The sequence below is a fragment of the Xenopus laevis genome, chromosome 9_10L (genome assembly GCF_017654675.1).
Source record: "Xenopus laevis strain J_2021 chromosome 9_10L, Xenopus_laevis_v10.1, whole genome shotgun sequence".
In the NCBI taxonomy this organism is placed as follows: Eukaryota; Metazoa; Chordata; class Amphibia; order Anura; family Pipidae; genus Xenopus; species Xenopus laevis.
The window spans coordinates 136,025,630-136,048,570 of NC_054387.1; the positions used below are offsets into that span (position 1 = coordinate 136,025,630).

The 22,941-nt window shown below is 39.6% G+C and overlaps 1 protein-coding gene across 2 annotated transcripts in view; it reads left to right on the plus strand.

Moving 5' to 3' along the window:
• The window catches only part of LOC108703907, a 30,768-nt gene extending 8,178 nt beyond the window's left edge, over positions 1-22,590 (plus strand). Inside the window, exons 2-10 of one of the 2 annotated variants that reach the window (XM_041575920.1) lie at positions 1,902-2,216; positions 2,989-3,282; positions 5,180-5,305; positions 9,163-9,531; positions 9,846-10,148; positions 11,632-11,985; positions 16,516-16,821; positions 18,198-18,284; positions 20,437-22,590. In XM_041575920.1, the coding sequence (XP_041431854.1) occupies positions 1,902-2,216; positions 2,989-3,282; positions 5,180-5,305; positions 9,163-9,531; positions 9,846-10,148; positions 11,632-11,985; positions 16,516-16,821; positions 18,198-18,253 (2,123 nt within the window). In that variant the 3' untranslated portion in view covers positions 18,254-18,284; positions 20,437-22,590. Of the gene's footprint in view, positions 1-1,901; positions 2,217-2,988; positions 3,283-5,179; positions 5,306-9,162; positions 9,532-9,845; positions 10,149-11,631; positions 11,986-16,515; positions 16,822-18,197; positions 18,286-20,436 lie in introns of those variants that run through there. The other variant, XM_041575921.1, reaches the window with a different exon arrangement.
• Positions 22,591-22,941: the final 351 nt, after the last annotated feature.

The following is a 22,941-nucleotide window of genomic DNA, read 5'->3' on the forward strand; positions in this document are numbered from 1 at the left end:
ACTCGTCCAGACATTGCAGCCGCCATGTCTCTTCTTTGCAGACGAGTTGATAAACCACGTCAAAGAGACTGGAATGCAATCAAAAGAGTTATGAGATACTTGAAACAGACAAAGGACTTAAGTTTGAAACTTTCAGCAAGTGATGACTTGAACCTCACAGGATATGTGGACTCTGATTGGGCCGGTGATCACAGTACACGCAAATCCACAAGTGGTTATTTATTCAAATTGGGAAACAGTCCTATATCCTGGTCAAGCAAGAGACAGATGTCAGTGGCATTGTCTTCTACAGAAGCTGAATACATATCAGCAGCATTTGCTTGTCAAGAAGTTGTATGGTTACAGCAATTAATCAAGGATCTTTGAAAACCGACATCGGAACCTACTGTGTTATTTGAGGACAGTCAGGCATGCATTAAGCTTGCAACAAGTGAGAAGATGAATGCAAGAACCAAGCACATCGACGTCAGACATCATTACATTCATGACTTAGTTGATCAGAAAGTGATTGTCATGATGCCATGACAAAGCCACTCGCTAGAAATAAATTTGTGGATCTTAGATCAGATATGGGACTGACATAGATAGTAGTTGTTGAGTGGGGGTGTTGGAATACAGGTTTGTATGTATTAACAACAACCATATCAATGTAGCATCTGTTATACTGTATTGTCAGTAGATGGCAGTGTTGTGAGGGATAGTCATGCACTTACAAGTTCCCTGTGTTTGCTGTGTTCTGTTATAATAAAGTTGTTGTTGATAGCTGTGTAAGAAAGCTACACCACAGAGACTGTCTGTCTGCCTTTTTGCTCAGCATCCAGAAAAGTTTTTCTATCAGGAAGAAGTGAGGAAGCAAAAAACAGAACTCTGTCTGTTAATTGGCTCATGTGACCTAACATGTATGGTTTGTTGGTATGTTTGTGTGCACAGTGAATCCTATGATCCGAGGGGTGGCCCTTCTTTTTTAAAATGGCAGTTTTCTATTTATGATTACCCAATGGCACATACTATTAGAAAAGTATATTATTATGAAAATGGTTTATTAACATGAATTGTTTTATGCAATATATTTTTTATAGAGACCTACATTGTTTGGGGGGTATAGTTTTCCTATAATAATTAAAGGAGTAACATTGTCTGAAAAGCATTAGAATCAAGAAATTGCATGACAGTTTGGGAACTCCTGCATGTTCTTAGTATGCAAATATATATATAATTTGAACCCCTAGTATGTGCCCACTGTGAGGCTTGAATTCTAAGGAAAACACTATATTGTAGTTAAAAACATAGTGATTTCCATCTATAAATGACTAAATTACACTGTGTACATAACTGAATACTTTAGGTATAATATCTCCCATTGTTTTTTCTATTAGACCCTGTGCCCTTCACTCAGGAATTGCCAGAAAGTTTTCATGTGAATGATAATTTTAGTCCATATTTCCAGGCACCTAAATTCTTATATATTGCAGAGTTTTGAATGGTGGAGAACCTTTCTTTTCTCCATTACTGTGACAAGGTTACACACAGACACACAACTGTATAGTGACATTTGTGCTACTGGTTCCAGTGTAACAATCAGCAGAAATCCATGAAAGGCAAATACTGAGAAATAACTGAAAAGATGATTAAGGGGCAGATTTATCCAAATGAGAGTTTAGAGCTTAATAAATAAAAACTCATCCACATTCTATTCATTCCTATGGGATTTTTTGAATTGTATTTATCAATGCGTGAAAGTTATAACTCACCATTTGATAGAAATGGTTCTAAAATTCCCATAGGAATTAATAGTTTTTATTTATTAAGGTCTAAACTCACATTTGGATAAATCTGCCCCTAAGAAATAACACCCAAGGCAGAGTTTGTACCTGGAACTGACCCAATATGTCTCCCTGCAGGTTCTGCACCAATGGTATCAGTTCCTTCATCTCACAAAGCACTTCTGGGTTCTACAGCTTCTCTCCCTTGTACCTTCCCACCAGTTGACCACTCAGTGTTGTCCATTATCTGGATCTTCAGAGACAAAGAGATTCTTAGGTACAACAAGACTCTGACCATCTCCCAACCCCGACTGACTCTGGATGTTCAGACAATAGAGGAAGGGATTGTGTCTCTGTCAGTCTCCAATGTAATTGTCTCTGATGAAGGAACCTACACGTGTAGAGTGAGTTATGGTTTAAAACAAGAACAAGGGGTGAAATTAGAAGTTAGAGGTAAGTATTACAGAAAATCATACATGTACTTGATTCATACAGAAATGTATGGGGACAGTGGTCTAAGTTGTGCTCTTAATATTCCCTAACACATCAGCAAGAATATGAGTAGTATGGCAGCCTATGCTAGAAGTCATGAAAATTAATAGTGTCACTGTAAGAATATAATATGGCAGATATTACACAACATTTTGAAAGGGAGAGAACGGGACAGACAAAATGTTGGATGAGATTTTTTATACAGTTTTATATAAATATTATTTTATATACAATGAATAGGGTGCCAATGAGTAGATTCATAATACAAAAATGGTGAAAGGGTCAATAAATTCTATATAATCGAAATTATATACAAAGTACAAACTTTAAAACAATATGTGGAAATAATAGAATGGGCTGAGGTCAAGCTGTAAATGAGTGACTAGGATCAGTAGAACTAATATAATTAGATATTAATTGCTACAGTGTTTATGACAAAACTAAAGGGCCCTATAGAGATGTCAGAAACTGGTCTCTGTTGTACTTGGCATAACCCAGTAGCACTGGTACAGCACCAACATAAAGAAGTATTTTGCTCTTCTGAATTAGTTTTCTTCTCTTGACTTCTAATTCTCTTATAAGAAATAAAGCTACAGATCTCAGTTACCAAATGCACATACCTGTACCTACCCAACTTATATGTATTTTGCTCATAATTTGTAAAAAAGAAAATTTCTATGGGGGTCTGTACTTTTGCACAAATAAATCCCTTTTATTTTATCATTTTATACAGCTGTTCCCATGATAAAGATAAGTAGATCTGAGGAGAACCTCTACTGCTCAGTGAGTGGGTTCTACCCTGTGGATATAGGGGTATCTTGGCTCAGAGATGGGGAGCCCATACCTCATTCCTCTAATATAGACAAAGACTTAAGACCATGGAGCAATGCAGATGGTACATACACACTGAACAACTCACTGAGTGTTACCCCTGGAGGTGGCCAGAATGATGGGACTTACTCCTGCCAAGTTGAACACAAGTCTCTGCCAAAGCCTCTTCTCAAGGATCTCCAGTTGGTGTATAGTGGTGAGTCCATTACCATTAGCCATTATAGTGCTTCTTGTTTCATCAGAATTTAGCTACCACTGTGGGTTCATTGTGTGGCCCCTAAGCATCACCCTGGTGAGATAACAAGTAATGGTTACAAATTGCTGTGCTGAGCCTCAGTAGCTATAATTGATCACTCAGATATTTGTACTCAATAAACTTTCCCCCCCTGAGTACAGTTACCAGCACTTTACTCCTAAACAGTGTGAGTAGGAAGATATTCTACTAATCCACATGTTCCTCAACAGCCAAACCTCCTCTTACAACAGCTCAGGGAGATATTCCTGTAATGTTGAGATTGGGGACCTCTTCTCTTATCCAACATGGGGAAACTCTTGGCTCCTGCCAGTGTAAGAGTTTTGCTTATAGTTACTTGAACCAGTTTGTGTGTGTGTGGGGGGGGCTTTATGGGGTGGTTTTACCATGGGTGTTTACATGTGGTACAGTCCTGTTTACTCACTTCACTACATGAAACTACAAATGTAATGCAAAATGTCCCAACAAACCACATTACCCACAACTCTAATATACTCCAATCACTTCACCTAAGTTTAGGTATCTCCAGGTTATTCCTATTTTATTATGTTATTGGGATAAAATGATGGTTTCCATGAATAGGTAACATTAGCTTCACCTCTGTGTCTCCAAACTGATAACTCCCCAGTATGGGAAAAGCATTTATTACATAATATATTTTCAGACACTACTTTTCATGTGAATAACATTGGCTATAATGTTTTTGTCTCCTCACAACTAGTGATGGGTGAATTTATTTGCCCGGCGCAAATTCACGGCGAATACATTTGCGAAACGCCTGCAAAAATTCGCTGGCGAAAAAACGGGCACCGGCATCAAAAACGGATGCCGGCGTCAAAAACGAGACACCAGCGCCGTTTCGCGGATTTTTTGGCGAATCGAAACGGCGCAAATTCGCCCATCACTACTCACAACTGTACATAGCATAGGAATTAATACAACATTTCATTGTGAGTGTGTGAGCAAAGAGTAAGGGGGTGGGAAAGTTGTAGAGGTTTAGGTTATGGACTTGAATGAAAAGGTGAGTGTTAAGGGATTGTTTGAAAGTCTGGAGCCTCATCAGAAACACAGTTTGCGGGACTATATTTCTGGGTATAACCCCCATACTCACAGTGTATCCCCAACTGTAAGTCTATTCATTATCCCCCCACATACCCAATGACCAGCTGCCATATTGAATTCAGACCAACCCTGCAGGTAAGTACAGTTCTTATTCTATCCCTCAGGGCTCTGGTTCTGGGTATAACCCCCATACTCACAGTGTATCCCCTAATGTAAGTCTGTCCATTACCCCCCATACCCACTAACTAGCCGCCATATTGGATTCAATCCAACCCAGCAGGTAAGTACAGTTCTTATTCTATCCCTAAGGACTCTGGTTTCTGGTTATTAGCTCAGTCTTCCAATAAGTTCCTCTAAAGCAGTTTTTTGCAGAAAACATGGAGTTGCTCATGTTGCAAGGAACAATATGACAGACCAGGACATACCAGAGAGACACATTTCTTTCCCATTGGCCATTCACTTGTGTTTCAGTAGCCAGATCAGCCCAGGGCCACAGCCAGGTCCAGACTGAGAATTAAAATAGGCCCTGGCATTTCAGGTACACAGAGACCCAATCAGCCCACACAGGGGCCCAAACAGCCCCCACCTGCCCACTAAATACTGATTTTCTATGGCAATTTATAGCAGCCCCTCTGGCATTTGCCAGAATTTACAGATTGCCAGTCCGGGCCTGGTCACATCAAGGAGCAGCTAGAACTCTATAATGAATAGATTTTGTATAATTCATGTTTGTAACAGGGCTGTACTGACTCATTAGAGGCAATGCTGTTCCTTCTAGATTGTGTTCCAGACAACGAGGGGAAATATTCTGCAGGGAACATTGCGGGGGCCATATTTCTCACCATTCTGCTGACCATGGCCGGGATCAGTGCGGGGCTCTGGTTTCTCATTTACAAGAAGAAATGTAAGTCACTGAATAATCATGTTCTTTAGTTACATCATTTCTTGCTAATTATGAGACTTGTCAGCTGTTGGCTCAGCAGAACCAATAGGAAGCTTTTGTAGGGGTTCTTTGTAGTTTGAAGGAAAGGTTTAACCAATGTGAAGTTTGGGGGGATCACAGAGGGATTTGCACCATAAATGTCGGCCACTCTAGAGTGAAGGAAAACAGTCCGTTTATTTTTTCAACTCAAATAAGCTTTTTCAGCAGCAGAATAATGACAACAGAAAAGAGCTTGTATTTAGCAACAAAAGTTCAACACAACAGAATGTCGGCAGAAGACGGCTAAAGACCTGCTGGACCTGCTGTCCATTAATGGAATTGCACCTATTTTTATTTCAACTCTGATCCTTTTTAACCATTGGGACAGCGTGTTTCCCTGCACTTATTGGTGGGGTCAGGGCCACCGTCAGAAATGACAGGGCCCCCTTGTCCCCACCCCAGCACAACCCAAAGCCCCACCCCAGATCCCGCCCACCCCACACCACATTAAAAAAGCCACACATTCATCTGAGCTAAACCCCCCCCTACAAGATATAAAAAAGTAAATGGAAAAAGTAAAAAAAAATTAATTAGTGGCCAGCCCCCCTTCCACAAGTTATAAAAAAAATGTTGGTGGCCTGGACCCCCGACAAGTTAAAATAAGTCATTGGTGGCCACAGCCCCCCTTAAAGCGATACTGTCATGGGAAAAAAAAATTTTTCAAAATGAATCAGTTAATAGAGCTGCTCCAGCAGAATTCTGCACTGAAATCCATTTATCAAAAGAGCAAACAGATTTTTTTATATTCAGTTTTGAAATCTGACATGGGGCTAGACTTTTGTCAATTTCCCAGCTACCCCAAGTCATGTGACTTGTGCTCTGATAAACTTCAATCACTCTTTACTGCTGTACTGCAAGTTGTAGTGATATCACCCCCTCCCCCCCAGCAGCCAAACAAAAGAACAATGGGAAGGTAACCAGATAACAGCTCCCTAACACAAGATAACAGCTGCCTGGTAGATCTAAGAACAACACTCAATAGTAAAATCCAGGTCCCACTGAGACACATTCAGTTACATTGAGAATGAAAAACAACAGCCTGCCAGAAAGCATTTCTCTCCTAAAGTGCAGGCACAAGTCACATGACTTGGGGCAGCTGGGAAAATGACAAAATGTCTAGCCCCATGTCAGATTTCAAAATTGAATATAAAAAAATCTGTTTGCTCTTTTGAGAAATGGATTTCAGTGCAGAATTCTGCTGGAACAGCACTATTAACTGATTCATTTTGAAAAAATTTTTTTTTCCCATGACAGTATCCCTTTAAGTTTAAAAAAACATTGGTGGCCAGGGTCCCACGTGAAAGTAACATAAAAAGCATTGGTGGTTAGGTGGGTTAAAAAAAGAAAAACATTGGTGTTCAGTGGAACTTACCTTTAAAGGTCTTCTTCATTCTCATCTTGTTCGGCCTGATACGCCAACTTTGGGTCCGTTTGGATCCTTCTGACAACTTCGGGTCTTTCCGGCGGCTTCTGGACTTTGCGGGGGCGGCAGCAGAGGCTTTTGAATATTCACAACTTAGAAGGGCCCGGTAATCCAGGAAGTTTAGAACCACTGGGCCCCCCTTCACGCTTTCAAGACTGCCGGGCCTGGTCCAGCTGTACCCGCTGTACCCCCTGATGGCGGCCCTGGGTGGGGGGCATTCAGAGACTATATTCTATCCTATCCTGATCCCCATTGGAAGCAGAGGTCCTGCCCTGCTTGTGAGACTGTTCATATGAGCAAGTCCTTATGCTTTGAAATGCAAATGAGCTAAAGTGCACAGCAATACACATTACAGGTGATTAAGGGACAAACAACAGAGGGTAGGGGTGGGGTTGTCTGCTGTTGTATTCCATGTGGAGTAAAGTTGGCCACAGACGCAAAGATCCAATCTACAAATCAATATACGATCTGACTTTCCCATCTCCAGACCTGTCACTAACCATTCAGATGAAATAAAGAAGTAAAAGAACAGATGAGCCGATGTTCTGCCCCTGACAGTAATCGGCCCTGGCAGGTGTTTTAGTGGCTAGGGGCTAGTCAAATACCGGCCGAGTGGCAACCCTAGATGTAAACAATGCAGGAGCCAGTTAATCACAGAACTGATACCTTTAAGGACAAAACTCCACGGGTGTCTTCAGCGCGATCAGACAATTTACATTGGAACAGACAAGTAAAATTGCCTCCAAGCTTACTTTCCAGTAATTATGTACAAGAGATATATACAGACAACTTTAGAGGTTAGCAGCCCAGCCAACAGAATCAATACTTTGGTTCATCAATCATCTGGAGATTTAATGGTTAGATTGTAGATGTACCAATGCACACTTAGGGTCAGTCCACACGAGCACATTCTGGAAGATTAGTCGCCCTAGCAACAAATCGCCTCCTCTTTGGGGTGACAATCTCCCCGAACTGCCTTCACCCTGCCCTCTGCCGGGTAAACAAGGAAACTTCGGGTGCCTTCAGAAAATGAAATGCCACGTGAATTGCCGCAGGTGATTTTCATTTTACCTGGTGGAGGGCAGGGGGAAGGCAGTTCGGGGAGATTGTCACCCCAAAGAGGAGGCGTTTTGTTGCCAGGGCGACTAATCTTCCAGAATCTGCTTGTGTGGACTCTGACCCTAATGCTTGTTCTGCTCCTTACACTAATGACAACATTTATTACCAAAATGATGATATACAGTATATAGATTGGAAATAATCTTGAAAAATCAATGGCATTATAGAGAGGTGACATAAAAAATAGTTTACTTATATTTTATCCACAGTTGTTCTGACCTGGTGTGAGGGCTCTAGAAACAGCCTTCTATAAACTCTAGTCCAGTGCCAATACAGGTACTAAGGTTTAAGGGTGAGCATAAAATTCAACAAGCTGTAGTTTATAAGTTAAACAAAGTTTATTTAGTAAAAAGTTAAAAATAGTTAAAAATAATTAAAAATAATAAAAAAGTTAAAAATAAAAAATAAAACTGGGGGGAAGAAAATGACATAAAACACTCCCAGGAATTGAACTCATGACCTTCAACATCATGAGCACTAAGCCAACAAGGTTATATGGCCTGATCTGGTGACTGTTGTACACAATACATCTTATAAATAATTATTATTTTTCTGTTCAAATACATTGTAATCTAATATTTAAAAAAACTGCAGCATTGTTAGAAAAACATAAGGGCAGATCATGGATTTGTTTTACAGTTCTGAGTGCAGATCCCCTGTCATAATCCAATGCAAAGTCATCCACAAATACAATTTATAATTAGTGTTCCTCTCCATCAATAACACTTTTATTTGAATCACACTGCCTTAATCTTCTAGCAGAATACAGATTGTTTCTTCAACTCTTCAGCTTATAAAGAGATTGTAGCTGTAGCTGCTTAGCTAGCGGCACAGCCCACTAAATGCATAAAAAAGTGGCTTTATCTGTAGTAATTTTACATAATAACTACAACTAGAACCTCACACTCCTTGCACAGGGTTTGTGTACATTTGGCATGTGTACCACCTCTCTGCATATAAGATCATTCAAGATTCTACCCAAAATAGGAGAACATGTATTCAAATTTTTGCTGCAAACACTGCAAATTGAGATATTCCCAATGTCAGGTTTGCTGGATGCAAGCGCGTGTTCTTAGTAAACTGCATCTGGCAGTATATATTGTTCTAATAAACAACAGATCAATACAAACAGACAGTGACTAATGAGCAGAGGAAGTTCCATGTATATTATATTTAGATGGAACACTTATCAAGTAACCAGGTAACCAGAAACATTAAGATAATGACTTCTCCTTAGATTTCCAGAGATTCCGGGTGAGTCACATACACAGGAGTCAGATGTTGGATGGGGAGAAGGTGACTCTGTACTGTGTGGCCTCTGACTGCCCTAAGGACCCCCAGGTGATATGGACAGTGGAGAAGAATGATGGGAAGAAGATGGAGATAACAGAGGATGAGCCCCAGGCAGAAGGAGAAGGGAATATGTTGCTGGGTCAGGAATTCTCTGTAAGAACAGACAGAACAAAGACAGACGGGAGACACAATGTCACCTCCTCCCTCAGCTTCACCCCTGAAGCATCAAAGATCAAGAAGATGTCTGTGTTCTGCAAGTTTGTCTGTGATGGAAGAGCCAAAGAGGAAAGACTAGACTGTTCCTTTATCTTATGTAAGTACTGACATATTGATATTCCATTTGCTGTAGAATTCTCTCCCTGAGTTGGTCACTAACAGACACACAACACACATTTTATAAAAGGGTTGAATTGCACTCTTTGCAATAAAATTGTTGAATTTATCATTAATACAGAAATTGGGCTCTTAAAGTTACCAAAAAAACTGGTAAAGTGGTGCCTCATGGGGAAATGACAGTAAAAGTAATTATTCACAAGGTTTATCATAAAGCCAGAAAGATGCAGCATTTATATAATATACTGAATCTATGTTCCTGTTACTGACACATATTTCCATGTTATTTCCCAGTAAAGCCCAAGGATTCCATGAAGTTTTCCCTGAGTGAGTCAGGAGAGGTTCTGAGCTGTCTGACCCTGAGGGAGTTTTACCCCAGAGACATCCAGATCAGATGGAGCTGTGGAGTTGGACACTACCAACAACTGGAGTCCAATGAAACATTTACTCTCAATCCTAATTCCACCTTTAATATTGAGAGTGAGTGTAAGCTCCCAGGACATCTCTTCAAAGATCCAGGATTCAAAGTGCGAGTGACCTGGAACCACCGATCCAGTGATGGGGAGGAGTCCAGGGAATTCTCTGCAACTGATCCAGGTAACAAGATTTCCATGCTTGGAATACTAACTTTTATTGGATATATAGTGAATAAAGTTCCCTTTTTTGTAAAATATGAGGATATTATAAGTCACTGAGGAGTTCCATGACTTTTATACAGGTCATGGAACTCCAAAGTCACTTCTAATATCCTCATATTTTCCAACAAGGGGAACTTTATTTATTATTATACACAAGTTTTAGTGAGTCATGTGACAAAAAATAAGTTTATAAGGATATCATTTACAAGATATTTATGGCTTTTGTGAATTATATAGTGAATAAAGTACCCCCTCTTGTAAAATATAAGGATATTATAAGTTACCGAGGAGTTTCATGACCATATAAAAGTACGAGGCTGAAGGCCGAGTTATACAGGTCATGGAACTCCGAGGTAACTTCTAATATCCTCATATTTTACAACTGGGGGTACTTTATTTATTATAATACACAAATTTCAGTGAGTCATGTGACAGAAATGACATCAGAACTCACCGTTTATAACTGATGACATCAGAACTCACCGTTTATAAGGATATAATTTACAAGATATTCATGGCTTTTGTGTATTTTATATATATATATATATATCTCTGGTAGCCAATCAGCCGCACTTTAATCTGGATTTTGAATATAAGCGTAGGTGCAGGCGCAAAGTATATTATTACTTAATGAGTTGCATAGAGCCGCACTCCAAGTAGTTTGTGAATCAAATAGCTTTTATTAGCATAGTTGTCCAATGTTTCGACCCCTCTTGGGGCCTTTTTCAAGGATAAATACAAACAGTGATCACATATTTATACCATCACCCCTCAGTGTTTTTGGTGCCACATATGACGTCACACAATCCAAACGGTCCCATCATTATTTGTACAACAGGTATAAGAAAAAGGAAAGTGTATATACAATCTCACCACTTGGTGTCACTGTTGTGCAGTGAAAAAGATATCAGTCCATTTAGATACAATTTTCTGCCAGAAGTTCAGTGAAATGTTTACAAATAAAAAACTCAGTAACATTTGTAACAGTGTCATTCTAACTATAATGTGAAAATAAAGCAACATTGTTATTAAAAACAAAAGAAAAGCCTTGTTTGTTATTTTCTTTCGATATTTGTAGAACACTGTGTCACAGGTTATTACCCATGCATTAACGCAATGGGAATTTCAATGCAAAAAACAATTAAGTACCAGTTGTTCGTTCAGACCTTTTGGGGCCACACAATCTAGTTCATTAATCCAATAAGCTTCCTTTCTTAATAGGGTTTTATCATGGTCACCTCCACGTGTACTTATAGAAATCTGCACGTGGAGGATTGTGTAGCCCCAAAAGCAGAGGGACGGCACATGTACAGAGGTAAGAGCAGCACATGCAAAGTAAATATTAGGGTGGGAGGAGGGATATTTTCCCTTTAATAATGGAGAAGGTATTTTATTCAGTGGGTTTGATGATACAGATTATCCCTCTCTCTGTGTATTTACAGAATTCCCCTGGTGCCCACAGATGGAAGAGATAATAAATCCTGATACCCTGATACACAGCAAAGAGGGCAAATTCCAGTGTAAGATCTGGGGGTATTTCCCTGATGCTCTGGAGGTGAAATGGTTGAGGAGAGAAGCAGGAGGGCAGGAATTATTCTCAGTGTGTCCCAGTGAGAAATACAAGATCCCAGAGATGGAGCAGAAGAGAGAAGCTGATGGGACCTTCTCCTGCACAGTCAGTCTCATTGTCTCTGTGTCACTAACAACTGAGCAGGGGGCGGAGTTTATCTGCCGGGTGGGACACCCCAGTCTGGGGGAACCCCTAGAGAGAAGCACCAGGGCCCTCAGTGTGAGAGGTGAGTGTGATTATCAGTTATCATGTTTGCCTATGTCACATTGTGTATTATAGAAGAACATAAAACTTTTTGTGGGAGACAATAAAGTTGACAGCAGAGCACACAATCATCTAATGTACTTGTAAAGTCTAATCATGTCCCCTCACAAGCGCCTTTTTTTCCCCCAGAGAAAACAACCCCAACCTTGTCAGTCTCCCCTCATAATTTAACTCTTCCCTCCCTCTAACCAGTTTAGTTGCACTTAGTCTCTGCACTCTCTCCAGCTCATTTATATCCCTCTTAAGGACTGGAGTCCAAAACTGCCCCCATACTCCAGATGAGGCCTCACCAGGGACCTATAAAGAGACACAATTATGTTTCATCCCTTGAGTTAATGCCCTTTTTTATACAAGAACTTTATTTGCTTTAGTAGCCACAGAATGACACTGCCCAGAATTAGACAACTTGTTATCTACAAAGACCCCAAGATCCTTCTCATTTAAGGAAACTCCCAACACACTGCCATTTAGTGTAGAACTTGCATTTATATTATTTTTGCCAAAGTGCATAACCTGCATTTATCAACATTGAACCTCATTTTCCAGTTTGCTGCCCAGTTTTCCAGTTTAGACAAATCACTGTGCAAAGTGGCAGCATCCTGCATGGAACCTATAGTTCTGCACAATTTAGTCTCATCTGCACAAATAGAAACAGTACTTTCAATGGCCACCTCCAGGTCATTAATAAACAAGTTGAAAAGCAAGGGACCTAGTACAGAGCCCTGCGCTACTCCACTAACAACACTGGTCCAATTAGAAAATGTTCCATTTACCACCACTCTTTGTAGTCTATCTTTTAGCCAGTTCTCTATCCAGGTACAAATACTATGTTCCAGGCCAACATTCCTTCATTTAACCAGTAACCTTTTGTGTGGCACTGTATCAAATGCTTTAGCAAAGTCTAAGTAAATCACATCCACTGCCATCCCAGAATCCAGGTCCCTGCTCACCTTCTCATAAAAAGAAATTAAATTAGTCTGGCAAGATCTATTACACATAAAACCATGCTGGCACACACTCATAGGATTATGATTTGCTATGAAGTCCAGTATTTTATCATTTATTAACCTTTCAAAAAGCTTTAAGGATGAGAACGGGATCCTTTTTTGAATAGAGGCACCACATTAGGAATTCACCAGTCTCTCGGCATCATGCCAGACCTCAATGAATCCTGAAAAATTAAGTAAAGAGGTTTGGCAATCACAATTGTTTATATAACAGAATCTCTCATTTTATGATCACTATCAGGGCTGGAACTACTGGTAGGCCTAGGGTGCAAAGCTTGGGGGGCACTCAGCACATACCTTTAACTGCTGCCTACCCCAGTCTGGTCTAAAGAATCCTGAGCTGTGCACGCATGCAAGCAGGCCTAGGTGAGGAGAGGGTGTTGTGCATGGCCGGGCACGGCCTGTCAGTGAGCATACATGCTCTCATATGTGTGCACATGCGTGTTCTCTCATATGTAGGTGCACATTGGAGGGGGTGAATCGTCCAGTCGGGTTGCCTGGGGCACACAGCCAGTCTGGCCCAGCCCTGATCACTATTCCCTAAATGCCCCTCACCCACACAAATGTTAGAGATAAGTTCAGTATTATTAGTTATTACAGGTACAAAAGAGAGTTATTCCTAGTAGGTTCTTGAACGAGCTGGAATAAAAAGTTGTCATTCAGCACATTTACAAACCTACTAGCTTTTTCTGTCTTAGCAACCCCATTACCCCAGTCAATGTCTGGATAATTGAAGTCACCCATAGCAACAACTTGACCTGGTTCTCTTTGTAACTTTTTGCCCAGTCAAAATCAAGAGACTTTTGTTGCTTCAGTTCTCTAACTCCAGCCTTTAACGTGGCAATTTGCTTACGGTAATTAGCGAGGAACTTCTGTTCCACATCTACATACATATGGCCGACTGCACTGGGTCAGACTTTCAGTCCTGTTAGCACTCATTATCCCAGTTACACATCAACAAACAATAAACAAGCAAAAACGAAATAAGAAAAATAAGAATTACAAAATATAACAAACTTTTGACCTAGTTTGAACCTCCACTTACAGATCCCCCACTTAACTCCGGTGTTTATAATTCCACTTACAGATCCCCCACTTAACTCTGGTGTTTATAATTCCACTTACAGATCCCCCACTTAAAGAGCCAACACTTAAGAGAAGCTAAACACTAGAGCAAGTTCCACTGGAGTCCCAGGGCTTCTATTTATACAGTCTGTTCAGGTGCAACTAATCAAACTCCACCCCCTCAAACTGAGGGAAAACTGCAAAGTAAATCAGGTTGTGACAAACTTGCTGTAAGCTCACTAGCACCCAAACTTTGCTATTTAGCACCCAAGACTGAAAAAAAACCACAGAAATTTTGTGTTGATTTATTTGCTTTAGTTGATTTTACCAGTCAGTAGAGATGGCGCGAACTGTTCGCCGGCGAACTTGTTCGCGCGAACATCGGGTGTTCGCGCTCGCCGGAAGTTCGCGAACGTCTCGCGACATTCGCCATTTTGGGTTCGCCATTGTTGGCGCTTTTTTTTGCCCTCTCACCCCAGACCAGCAGGTACATGGCAGCCAATCAGGAAGCTCTCCCCTGGACCACTCCCCTTCCCTATAAAAACCGAAGCCCTGCAGCGTTTTTTCACTCTGCCTGTGTGTGCTGAAGAGATAGTGTAGGGAGAGAGCTGCTGCCTGTTAGTGATTTCAGGGACAGTTGAAAGTTTGCTGGCTAGTAATCGTTTTGATACTGCTCTGTTATTGGAGGGACAGAAGTCTGCAGGGGTTTGAGGGACATTTAAGCTTAGGTAGCTTTGCTGGCTAGTAATCTACCTTCTACTGCAGTGCTCTGTATGTAGCTGCAGTGGGCAGCTGTCCTGCTTCTGATCTCATCTGCTGACTGCTGCAATAACAGTAGTCCTTGTAAGGACTGCTTTTATTTATTTTTTTGTTGTTTTACTACTACTACTACTACTACTACTACTATAAGAGCCCAGTGCTATTAGTCTAGCAGTGTTGGGGAGTGGGACTGGTGTGCTAATCTGCTGCTCCTAGTAGTTCAGCAGCACCAACTTTAATTTTTTTTTTTTAATATTCATTTTTTTTTTATTTTACTTTTTTTTATTTTACTACCGCTGTAGTAGTGTATAAGTTGACCTTTTAGGCATTATTTGCCCTGTAGGCATTATTTGCACACTGTTTTCTTCAACCCGCCATCGAGCTGTGTGACTTTGTTCCCATTCTGTCTAAATATCCATAATATTACCGTCTCCAGAAAAAACACCGGAGTCACTTTTTTCAAGCAGCCATAATATATTTTACGTAATCCGTATCCACCGCTGTAGTAGTGTATACGTTGGCCTTGTAGGCATTATTTGCACACTGTTTTCTTCAACCCGCCATCTAGCTGTGTGACCTTGTTCACATTCTGTCTAAATATCCATAATATTACCGTCTCCAGAAAAAACACCGGAGTGACTTTTTTCAAGCAGCCATAATATATTTTACGTAATCCGTATCCATCGCTGTATTAGTGTATAAATGGACCTTTTAGGCATTATTTGCCCTGTAGGCATTGTTTGCCCAGTTTTTTTGGCCGCAGCCACTGAAGCACAGAGGCCAGAAAAAATATGCCATATAAATGCTGAAAATAGTCATTTTTTGCCATACGTTGACTCAACGTATATGGCAAAAAATTACTATTTTCAGCATTTATATGGCATATTTTTTCTGGCAACTGTGCTTCAGTGGCTGCGACCAAAAAAACTGGGCAAACAATGCCTACAAGGTCAACGTATGGCAAAAAATGACTATTTTCAGCATTTATATGGCATATTTTTTCTGGCAACTGTGCTTCAGTGGCTGCAACCAAAAAAACTGGGCAAACAATGTCTACAAGGTCAACGTATGGCGAAAAATTACTATTTTCAGCATTTATATGGCATATTTTTTCTGGCAACTGTGCTTCAGTGGCTGCATCCAAAAAAACTGGGCAAACAATGCCTACAAGGTCAACGTATGGCAGTTGTTTAAAGAGAACAGTAGATTACTAGCCAGCAAAGCTACCTAAGCTAAAATGTCCCTCAAATCCCTGCAGACTTCTGTCCCTCCAATACAGAGCAGTATCAAGCAGATTACTAGCCAGCAAACTTACTATCATCTGTCCCTGAAATCACTAACAGCTCTCCCCCTACACTATCTCTTCCAAGCACACACAGGCAGATTTTTCAGATACATTTTTGCCCTTGATCCCCCTCTGGCATGCCACTGTCCAGGTCGTTGCACCCTTTAAACAACTTTAAAATCATTTTTCTGGCCAGAAATGTCTTTTTTAGATGTTAAAGTTCGCCTTCCCATTGAAGTATATGGGGTTCGCGAACCGTTCGCGAACCGCTCGCATTTTTGCGCAAGTTCGCGAATATGTTCGCGAACTTTTTTTCCGACGTTCGCTACATCCCTACCAGTCAGCAGCCTGTTAGTAATCACTGTCTCATTCCCAGGGGACCCAGTTGTGACAAACATTATACAGAAGGACAGACACATCATCATGGAAATAGATCAGTTCTACCCACAGAACATTGAGATTACCTGGTACAAAGCTGTGGGGAAGCAGAAGGATTATAATCAGAGGTCTGATGTACAGAATAAACTATTTCCAAACAGTGACGGCTCCTACAGACTCACCAGTGTATGTGAGGGAATTGATCTTGTGGATAAGATGAATCCATCTGATTTGTACTTCACTGCTCGGGTGCAACATGAGACACTAAACTCTCCAATACAGAGGGATTTCCTACGGGAGAAAGGTAACAGCCAAATAACTGTTTTATTCTATATATACATATATATATTGGGGCTACTTAGGATTTCTGGCACTTAGGCAAATGTCTGAATCTTTTGTATCAACATTGCCTCTGTGTGGTTTCCTTTTACCCCTATTTATACCTCAGCAGATGAACAAACTGGCACAATTAATGTTACATTTACCATTTGGAATGTGGAACATGGGAACACACTGTATGTATATATGTATTTATATAGCAGTACTTATTCACTATACAGCTCTGTACAGCACAACAATACATTCATAGAACTCATAGGAGCTTATTACAATAATAAATACAAAGTACAGTTATTGATCATCAGAATACATAGTGACGAGAAGAAGGAAGTCCCTGCCCTGTAGAGCTTATGTCAGTGACATCATATCCTGTATGCCAAAAACTGATGTTTTCTGATATTTTAAAGTGGGATTGCCTTCAAAAGTCCTAACTATACAACATTTTTGTGTTCATTTTGTTTATCAATTTGAGGGACATGTGACATTAGTTTTAGGGTGGGCTCATGTCTAGGGCATATTTAGAGGGTCTCTTTTGTCTTTATTTTGTTTCCTTGGACATGTGTAATAAGAAGTGGCCACTTCAAGTATTTGCACCAACATCTCTAATAAAGACGTAGTGGTAATGAATTTACACCTGCCATTCGCTGGCAAAAATTCGCCTTTTATTGTATTTACTCCAAGGAATCATATATCTGTATATATTTATCTATAATATATATCTATAAATACACATACACAGGCTCATACTAACACAGGGAAATGTTTGCAATCTAATTGTTGTGATTTATGTACTGGAGATGAATGGACAATCGTGACCTGCTCCCTATGTTATCTGTATGATGTATGAGTCAGTCCATGTATCAGTCACACACACATATGTTGATAGTAAACACTCAGGTGTGGGATGTTATAATATTTGTACATGAGATAGAGATTGGAAAGAAAACTACATTTGTGCTTTATTGTATTGCACTCCTGACCTGAGCTGTGACTTACTGGAAACCATGAACTTAGCTTGTGACATATACTACACCACTAAACCTGCTTCTACTATGTAATAAGGCTACACAACCTGGGATGACTATAAAACACTTATATATCTGACTGACTGTTGGGTTAAGCAATGAAATTACAGTATATGAGAAGAGTCACTGGTGACCAGAGAAAAGAGCAATCACTTCTATACACAGGGACAGATTATATTCCCCCTTATCTAGTTATTTACCCAGTGGTTGGAGAGAGAATAATAAAGAGGCAAATAATGTTTTTATCTTCTACCTGTGTCAGTGTGGGGGTATGGGATATACAAAATTATAACATTTCTATAAATTCCTCCCACAGGAGTCTATTATCTGCTGTCAGAGGGAAAGAAACTAAATCCATTGCCTAAATGTTAAGATACATCTCCCAGCAATTCTACACACACAGGTGAGTTCCTTCATTTTATCATTGTCAATAATAAGCTTATTCCCAGTCTCTATATATACCAGAGATACAAGTCTGATGGTTTTATTTAAGGACTGGTTAATAAATACGAGATACAACTGCCTGTGAGTCTCACATAACAGCAACTGTGCACAGAAAATCCAACTGCTGTACTGAAATAAAAGTTACAGATTCCAACCAACCCAGCCATGGTATTTATCAGAAATACTTTCATATCTGGATTCATAAATAGGGGTGCAAATATTGCACCTGGAAATCTAATTGCATTATAATCAATGTGATTGCTCAATGTAGCACATATATTGACACTATACTGTATTTAAATGACAGACACATAATAAAATATCAAGAAATAAACTTACCAGGTGATCTTCACAGGTTGTACAGCTTGAATATTTAACTTGTAATAAGAATCATCTTTTAAGTTAAAGGGGTGGTTCACCTTTACATTAACGTTTAATATTTTTGTAGTTTTTTGTCTTATTCTTCTGACGCTTTCCAGCTTTCAAATGTGGGTCACTGACCCCACCTAAAACCAAATGTTCTGTAAGACTAAACATGTATTGTTATTGCTTCTTTTTATTCCTCATCTCATATTCATATTCCAGTCTCTTATTCAAATCAATGCATGGTTGCTAGGGGAATTTGGACTCTAGTAACCAGATTACTGGAATTGCAAACTGGAGAACTCTTGAATAAAAAGCTAAATAAGTCAAAAAACACAAATAATAAAAAATGAAAAGCAATTGCAAATTGTCTCAGAATACGTCATACTAAAAGTTTACTCAAAGGTGAACAACCCCTTTAAGAAGTGTATTAATGTCCCATTACATTTAAAATCTAGGGTGACCTTTTTAAAAATGTCATTATTTTATAACTATAATATATATATATATATATAGAGATATATATATATATATATATATATATATATAGAGATATATATATATAGATATAGATATATATATATATATATAAAAAAAATAATAATAAATTAACTTATCCTAAACCAACCATTTCTTTACTGCTAAAGTATATTTTCTGTTGATACTCTTTATCTTCTAATGAAATTCATTTGGAAAGAAAAAATGAAAAACTTCCTTAAGTAAACCAGAGAAGGAGGGGAGGGAGCCCCATATTTTAAGCTTTTTAATCTACCTCACTAGCTTGCTGTATAATAGAATGATTTCCTGTCTTGGAAAGATTTAACAACAGAATCCCAAGAAAATATTCTAGATTTTACATCATCTGTGGAAAATGCTGCCACAAAAAATTAAAGAAACCCCATTTATACAGAGACACTTCGGTACAAAAATACTCCATAAACAATTCCAGATGATCAGTTTAACTCATAAAGGGAAAGGATCTTCCATCATCACAGCAGGCAACGTTATCAGTTATATTATTTACTCAACATGAACGAGTATCAACATAAGAAGATTTCATAGAAAAATACTAAAACCCCTTAAACAAAATATCCATTATTACTCAATAAGATAATTGTGTAAATAAATTCTAAGTCTAAGAATACTGCTGTGGATTTGTCCTGCATCTGGATTTTTACTGATTGACTCGATTGGGGCATCAACACAGGATACCCCGCAGGTTAACCAATCAAGCATATAAACGGTGAGCTGCAGTTCATCTTTACTTACATTAGACAAATTCTAAATCAAACCTCAATAACAAACAGAAATCACCATTTACCAACTCTTAAACACCTATTCACTCAACAAAATAAGAATGATCTGTTACCCCATCTTGGCCGCTCCCTGTGCCATAGGATATATAAACCATAAATATCTTACCATAGACAGGTCCTGAATTCCAGAATTATTTGCTAAATGAAAGGGTATTGGGAATGTCTCTCCATGGCAGTGACTCTACCTAGTAGGATCCAGGGATACACCTATGGGCTTCCCCACTAGTAACAAATCATTAATCACACCATTGCAGTAAGATAGAACTTCAGATAAAAAATGTTTAATAAGTAGGATTAGGGAGATACTGCCACTGATTCTTCAGGGAGGCATTTTCTGGGTCCCACAAATGGGCCTTAGGGCAGTAGCAGAGGGGGGTATTTTGCCTGCTGCCTGGGTTTATTTCCATGTAACCTTTTCCTTTCCTTTTTTAGGAAAAACACCAACCCCAACACCCCAGTGAATGAGCAGCAGAATGTAGGAAATGCCCCTGGGGAAGGAAAGAGCAATGGAAAGAAAGACTGATATTTATTCCCTAAGAACAATCCCCAGTGACACAGCGGTTGGTTTGGGACACAAAGTGTTGGACTCGTGGGTTTGGTTGGTACCAGTGATGGGGCAACAGAATGTAGGAAATGCCCCTGGGGAAGGACATAAACTAGCTAAACATAAACTCTGCAGATGAGGCTTTGTGTTTCTCTTGATGGACTCAGACTCAGATGATAGAGAAACTGTAATCATCTCCTAAGACTTATGGCTCACACTTTCTTTTCCACTTGGAGACACATGTGGAGTTTGTGATACTTGCCATTGACTATAATAATCCATTAGCAGAGCTACAGCTAGGTAGAAGAACACTAATACTGAGTACTAATATCAATGTCCACAAAATGGTGCCTCCTTGATGTAATTGTGAATTTAAAGGTTAAAAGAAACAAGATTGAAATAGTTTATATAGTGGGATGTTTTCGATGCCTGGCTAACACAAAAAAATAGGATTTGGAATTATTTCATAGGGTGCAACAAGATTATTATTTTTTTTCTTTAAAATTTTTATTGGTTTTCATTGTAACAAATAAATGCAATAAAGTACAACATGTATTAATCTTGTAGATAGAGAAGGAGGAACAGTTAATGGGAAGGGGGGAGAGAAGAGGAGGGGGAAGAAAGTTTAAGGGGAGAGTTAGATATTATAACTACAGTATATCATTACCAGATGACATCACATCCATTGCATTGCTTAAGTAGTTCCAGACTCAGTGGAGTTAGACTCGGGTTGGGTCTCCTCTAGGTATGGTTGCCACCCGGCCGGTATTTTACCGGCCTTGCCGGTTAAACACTTGCCAAGGCCGGGCCGGTATTACAAATTTACCGGCAATGTAGTTGCCGGTAAATTGTAATACCCTTAAGAAAAGCCCTTGGCCTTTGGTGGAAACTTACCTTTTTCTTCATCCTCTCTGCATATTGTGATATGGCTCCACCCCTTTTTGCATCAAACTCCATTGTCTCCGCCCCTTTTTTGTCACAATCCGCCTCTTTAGTTCCCACCCCCACCACTGGCTGGTACGTTTTTTTTTTTAAAAGGTGGCAACCCTACCTCTAGGTGTCGGGCCCACGGATACCACTCCAGCTCCCCCTCATAGCTCCTGTCTAGAAGACTTCTGATAAATTCCATTGCTCGGATCCAGTTTACTTTGGTTATCAGTGATTGTCGACCAGGCAAATGTGGCCGTTTCCAATTTGCTGCTAGAAGAGATCTTGCTGATGTTAGGATGTGTGTGACTAATTTATGGGATAGTTTGGAATTAATGGTCTCAATTTTCATGCCCAAAAGAAATGTGTGCGGAGTTGCTGGAATAGTGTTCTTTAGAACCTCGGAGAGCAGAGAGGCTACCATCTTCCAGAATTCCTGGGCCACTGTGCATGACCACCATGTGTATAAAAAAGATCCTTGTTCACCACATCCGCTAAAGCAGGTGGTGTGTTCCAGATCACCACTAAATTTACTTATGTTGGAGTGTTTTATATGCTCTTTCACTAGAGGTTGCGCATACAGATTTCTTTTGGCAGTTTCCCAGATATATGACCATGTCTTATCTGATATTGGAAGATCTAAGTCTGTTTCCCATATTGTCATGTAGGATTGGTGCATATCAGTGGTATCTGATGACATTTGGCTATATAATAATGATATCAAATGTGTTGGATATGAGCGTTGGATATGCTAGTTGTATGGGTGCTGAGAAATGATTCTCAATTATTTCCCAGGATTCCTCTGTAGGAGCATGCATGTGAATCATGACCTCTAATCTACTTGCTAGATAGTATCTGTATATATTTGGGACTCCCAATCCCCCTAATGCTTTCGGCTTGGTCATAATTGTCACTTTAATTCTGGGTCTCTTCCTTCCCCAGATAAAATCTGAAATATCCCTTTGAAGTGAGAGTGCTATTTTTCCAGTGAAGTTAATTGGTAGAGTTCTGAAGAGGTATAGAAGTCGGGGTAATAGTTTCATCTTCACAGACACTATTTTGCGAACCAGGAAAGGGAGTAGGTATGCCAGATAGATAGATCTTTTTTAACTTTGTCTATCATTGTGGGGTACTTAGCTTTGTATAAAGAGTTGTAAGAAGACGTGAGGTTGATACCCAAGTATTCTAGATGTTCACTTTCCCATTTATATTCAAAGTTAAGCTGGAGTCATTTCAGTTCGAACTTGGACATTTTCAAGGGGAGAGCGTGTCTTCGTAGAACTGATTTTATATCCTGAAATCCGCTGAAATTGTTCTAGAGTATGTAGTAAATTAGGTAAAGTAGTTTGGGGGTATGTAAGTGTAAGTAGAATGTCATCAGCAAATACATTTATTTTATGTTCCTTATTTCCCACCTGGAAACCTCTGATGTCCGGGTTTTGTCTAATGGCATTGGCCAGGGGTTC